General features: G+C 57.9%; 2 protein-coding genes across 2 annotated transcripts in view; both read left to right on the top strand.

Moving 5' to 3' along the window:
* ZNF775 (zinc finger protein 775) overlaps positions 1-4,906 on the top strand; it is a 20,902-nt gene extending 15,996 nt beyond the window's left edge. Inside the window, exon 3 of the mRNA XM_081799865.1 lies at positions 2,594-4,906. Coding sequence (XP_081655991.1) covers positions 2,594-4,191 — 1,598 coding nt within the window. The 3' untranslated portion in view covers positions 4,192-4,906. The remainder of the gene's footprint in view (positions 1-2,593) is intronic.
* Positions 1-5,130, top strand: part of GIMAP8 (GTPase, IMAP family member 8) — a 71,495-nt gene that overhangs the window by 15,174 nt on the left and 51,191 nt on the right. The gene's annotated exons all lie outside the window — the stretch shown is intronic.

Genomic DNA, 5,130 nt, shown 5'->3' with positions numbered 1-5,130 from the left:
AGACAGAGAGCATGAGAGGGAGGAGGGTCAGAGGGAGAAGCAGACTCCCTGCCGAGCAGGGAGCCCGATGCGGGACTCGATCCCGGGACTCCAGGATCATGACCTGAGCCGAAGGCAGTCGCTTAACCGACTGAGCCACCCAGGCGCCCCAAAGATTTCCTTATTTTAGAGAGAGAGCGGGCATGGGGGAGGGGCAGAGGGAGAGAGAGAATCCTGAAGCAGACTCCCGGCTGAGTGTGGAGCCCGACACAGTGCTCGATCCCAGGACCCTGAGATCACGACCTGAGCCAAAATCAAGAGTCTGCCGCTTAACCCACTGAGCCACCCAGGTGCCACCCCGCTGAAACTTTTATTTCTAATATATTGTCAGTAGATTCTCCTGCACATTCTATGTTAATAATTATCTGCAAATGACACTTTTCTTTTCCCTTCCAATATTTACATATATTTTTCTTTTCTCCCCCATGCTTTGGCTAGTTCCTCAAGGACAATGTTGAAGAGTGGCAGTGACCCTGAGCATCATCTTGTTCCTCACCTGAATGGGTTTCTAATCCCTTGCCTTTGGTTATAACATTTGCTGCAGTTTCTAGTATAGCTTCTTTGTCGGCCTAAGAAAGTTTCCTCATAGGCCTGGTTTGCTGAGAGCTTCCTTCCTCCTCCCTCCATCCCTTCTTCCTTCTCTCCCTCCAGAAATGATGTTGGACTTGATCATATGACATTTTTACATGGATTGAGATTGTGTCAGGCTTTGCCTGTTTAGAAAGTCAATGTCATGAACTATATTGAGCCATCTTTGCTTTCCCGGGGAAGATCCCAGCAAGGTCATGATATGTTGTTTTTTTAATGCTGCTGAACTTGCTTTGCCAGTGGTTTTGCTTGTTTGTTTTTGGTGTCTACTTTCAAATGCTAAACCTATAATTTCTTGCCTGCTCTGCCCTTGTCTTGTTGACACTGGATCATGCTAGCTTGTGGGCTCCCTCCCCCCTAGTCACTGTCAGAGTTTATATAAGCTTTGGATAACCCTTCCCTTGAAGTTTTAGTAGAAACTGTTTTTACAGTTAAAGGGGCCCCTTACCCATTTTTGAGGTAGAATATTAGGTTTCTTTTCTGTCTCTTTTAGGACATGTTTTTGGTTTTTTGTTTTTTCTTTTTTCCCCCTCTTCTTGAGTTAGTTTTGTTAATTTATATGGTCTCACAGAATCATCCCTTTTATATAGATTTTTCAAATTGATACAACATCTATGCCTTAGTATTTTAGGATTTTCAGAATCCTTTTTATATCTCTGTGTTCCCTTTACCCTATAGTCTCTGTTTTTATCTATTAATTCCTTCCTCCTACTTCCCTCGGGTTTATTTTGTTGTCTTTTAAATATCAGAACTTATTTAGAATTTCTCTTTTTTGTTCCCAACTGTTTTATTTCACCTACTTTTTACTAAATGTAGACTTTTTGTTGAAGTATAACACAGAAAAGTGTACCAATCACAAGCTGTATACCTTCTCTTATAAAGTGAACATGTGCATGAAACCAGCACCCAGATCGAGAGAGGGAACAATGGGGCCCCTGGGTGGCTCTTTCCGTTAAGCTTCTGACTCTCGATTTCAGCTCAGGTCCTGATCTCAGGGTCGTGAGATCGAGCCCTGTGTCCAGCTCCGTGGAGCCTGCTTAAGGTTCTCTCCCTCTCCCTCTGCCCCCACTCTCCCCCGCTTGGGCTCTCTCTTGCTTAAAAAAAAAGAAGAAAAAAGAACATTGCCAGGACCCCTCAGGCCCCCTTTCCAACCACAGCGCCGTCCCTACGTGGCAGTTTTCCTGACTTCTAACTTGTAAGTTAGTTTTGCCATCTTTTGACCTTCCTGTAAGTGGAATCCTACAGTCTGTATGTAGTGTCTGTAGAAGGCCTCTTCCATCATGGTGTGGGTCCATGAGCCAGGGGGACAAAGCACCCCTGAAGACCTGAGCTCGCTGTGTGTGTGTGGGGGGACTCCTGAGACTGAAGTAGCAGGGGGCTAGGAAGGGCAGGACAACACCTATTCTGGGTGCTCAGACCTTTCCAGCCTCCTTTCTCCTTCTTGGTTTTGTTGAAGAAAGGGGAAGTTGCCAAACAGTCAAGGAGGAAGAAGGTGAGGCACTCAGGCCCCGTGGCTCCTGCCATGGAGAGCCTGACTGTGAAATGGAGCTTGGTCACCCCAGCACTGGGGGACTGGGCATGCACTCACTTAGCAAGCTCCCAGTGCATGGATCCTCTTAGCAAAAGAATGAGAAGCTTTGAAGCGTGGCCATTTTCTGCTTGTTCTGTGGGTGGGAACCCAGACCTTCCTTGTGTCCTGGGGCTTCCGCGTGGAGAAGGCGGGGCAGTGGGTGTGGCCTTGGAACTGCAGCGTCTCTTCCTTTCTTGTACTTTTCCTTCTGCACATCCCAAGCTGCCTTTCTCTGACTGCCCTTTCTACCTTTCCCTCTTGTCCTCTTCCGCGCTCTCTTCTGCATCCTTTCCTCCCGCCGCGTTTTCTATGCTCGGCCGTCCCGGCATTTCCTTCCCGCCAGCCCACGGGGCAGTGAATGACTCTCCCCGTCCTCTCTCCCTTTGCCTCTGGCAGGAGATGGGCTGGTGATGAAGATCAAGCCAGAGAAGCCAGAGTGGATGCTGCAGACGCTGGTGCCACAGGCCGAGCTTTCCGAGAAGGATAAGGAAAACATCTTCCAGCAACATCGGGGCCTCCCGCCATGCCAGACCATGGGGAAGCCTCGGGCCTTGGGACAGGAGGAGACTGGGGGTCCAAGGTGGGCCCCTCCCACTGAGCAGGCTGGGGGGCTGGCAGGCCGGGCTCTTTCTGCCGGCGAGGGTCACTTTGTGTGCCTGGACTGCGGGAAGAGGTTCAGCTGGTGGTCGTCCTTGAAGATCCACCAGCGCACGCACACCGGGGAGAAGCCGTACCTGTGCGGCAAGTGCGGCAAGAGCTTCAGCCAGAAGCCCAACCTGGCGCGTCACCAGCGGCACCACACGGGCGAGCGGCCCTTCTGCTGCCCCGAGTGCGCACGGCGCTTTAGCCAGAAGCAGCACCTGCTCAAGCACCAGAAGACCCACTCGCGGCCCGCCACCCACTCGTGCCCCGAGTGCGCGCGCTGCTTCCGCCACCAGGTGGGCCTCCGCATCCACCAGCGCGCGCACGCCCGGGACCGCCAGGGCGCCCGCCCCGGGCTGCAGGAGTTGCTGCGGGCCGCCGCCGCCCGCCGGGGCTGTCGCCTGCGGCCCGGGCCGCCGCGGGGCCGCCCCGAGTGGGCCTGGCTGGGGCTTTGCCAGGGCTGGTGGCGCCAGGCGGGGGCCCGGGCCGCAGTCGCCGCCGCCGCCGCGGGGCCGGGCGAGCAGCGCCAGTTCATCTGCAACGAGTGCGGCAAGAGCTTCACGTGGTGGTCGTCCCTGAACATCCACCAGCGCATCCACACGGGCGAGCGGCCCTACCCGTGCCCCGAGTGCGGCCGCCGCTTCAGCCAGAAGCCCAACCTGACGCGGCACCTGCGCAACCACACGGGCGAGCGGCCGCACCCCTGCCTGCACTGCGGCCGCAGCTTCCGCCAGAAGCAGCACCTGCTCAAGCACCAGCGCACGCACCTGCCCGGCGCCCAGGCGGCGCGCTGCCCCAGCTGCGGCCAGAGCTGCCCGAGCCGCGCGGCGCTGCGGGCCCACCAGCGCGCGCACGCCGCCCCCGCCGCCGAGCCGCCGCGCCCCGGGCCCGCCGTGCGGGACGCGGCGCCGCGCTCCGAGCCGCAGGCCGAGGCGCCCCCGGGCCTGTCGGCGCCACCGCCGCCGCCGCCGCCGCCGGGGCGCGACCCCCAGCCGGCCCGGGGCCTGGGGGGCGTGCCGTGGGGCCGGGCGCGGGCCGGCCTGACCGCGCCGGGCGAGCCCCGCCAGTTCATCTGCAACGAGTGCGGCAAGAGCTTCTCGTGGTGGTCGGCGCTCACCATCCACCAGCGCATCCACACGGGCGAGCGGCCCTACCCGTGCCCCGAGTGCGGCCGCCGCTTCAGCCAGAAGCCCAACCTGACGCGGCACCGGCGCAACCACACGGGCGAGCGGCCCTACCTGTGCTCCGCGTGTGGCCGTGGCTTCAGCCAGAAGCAGCACCTGCTTAAGCACCAGCGTGTGCACCGCGGGGCCCTGGCGCCCACCCCCAGCGCCAAGGACCAGGCTCTTTAGCGCGCCCGGACCCAAGCAGACGCGTGGTGGGGGTGGGAGGGGATGTTAGTGGGGGGTGCGCGTGGCCAGGAATGGTGGTTTTTACAACCCCTGGGGGTAGAACCCTGTGAAAGGGTGATTTCCTCAAGGCTCCGAAGGCTAGAGAACAGAATTCCAGAAGCATCCCAAAGGGGACAGTCCTAGGGTGGGCTGAGGGAGGAGGTAGGATGGAACAGATCTCACTCCAGAGCCTGGATGTGTCCGTCGGTGCCTCAGACGGGGGAACCGCAGGCCTCAGGCCCCGGTGAGGGGGCTGTCAGGGCTCTGGGAGAGGCTCCCCGGTGTGAAATGGCCCAGGGCTGGACTGATGAGCTGTAGCAGCAGCCTGTCACATGCGGGTCTAGTGGGGGAGTTTTAACAGACTCACTGATAGCAAGGATGGAAGCCAGCCGTGGTGGCTGAGGAGGGGCAAGCATGGTCCCAGTGCCAAGGGCAGTGCCTGGCACTTAATGGCCATTCAGACCTTAGGCCTGGTATGTGTGTGGGGTCAGATCGGGGTATAGAGGGGTGGCGGCAGCTGCGGTTTGGTAGCTTGGGGAGGGACCTGCAGCGGGAAAGAACCGCATGTGCTGCCCCTACTTAGCAGCCCAGGGGCGCTCCCGAAGGCTGTCATTGACTCGGGTCTTTATCAATGCCACTGTTGCCGAAGAGAAAAATGAAGGACTGACTGTCTCAAGTGGTCTCGTTGTCCTTTGTAAGCCTCCCTTTTGGAACTCCCAAGTCTGTGTGTGCTCTGGGGTATCCATTTGCCCCCAGGACCAGGACAGGGAGCTTTGGCCACGAGCCTAGCAGTTCCCCATGTCAGGTTCTTGCTGGGGGTGGAAGGCAGTATTCTCTTGCCCTATCCAAACCAATCTGGTATCTTCCCACATACCCTCCTCAACCTCTACTCCCCAGAGG

This window comes from Leptonychotes weddellii, chromosome 12 (genome assembly GCF_054177405.1).
Source record: "Leptonychotes weddellii isolate Sample4059 chromosome 12, ASM5417740v2, whole genome shotgun sequence".
Classification (NCBI taxonomy): domain Eukaryota; kingdom Metazoa; phylum Chordata; class Mammalia; order Carnivora; family Phocidae; genus Leptonychotes; species Leptonychotes weddellii.
Note: the sequence above shows the minus strand (reverse complement) of the source record. Positions and strands in the feature narration are given on the sequence as shown.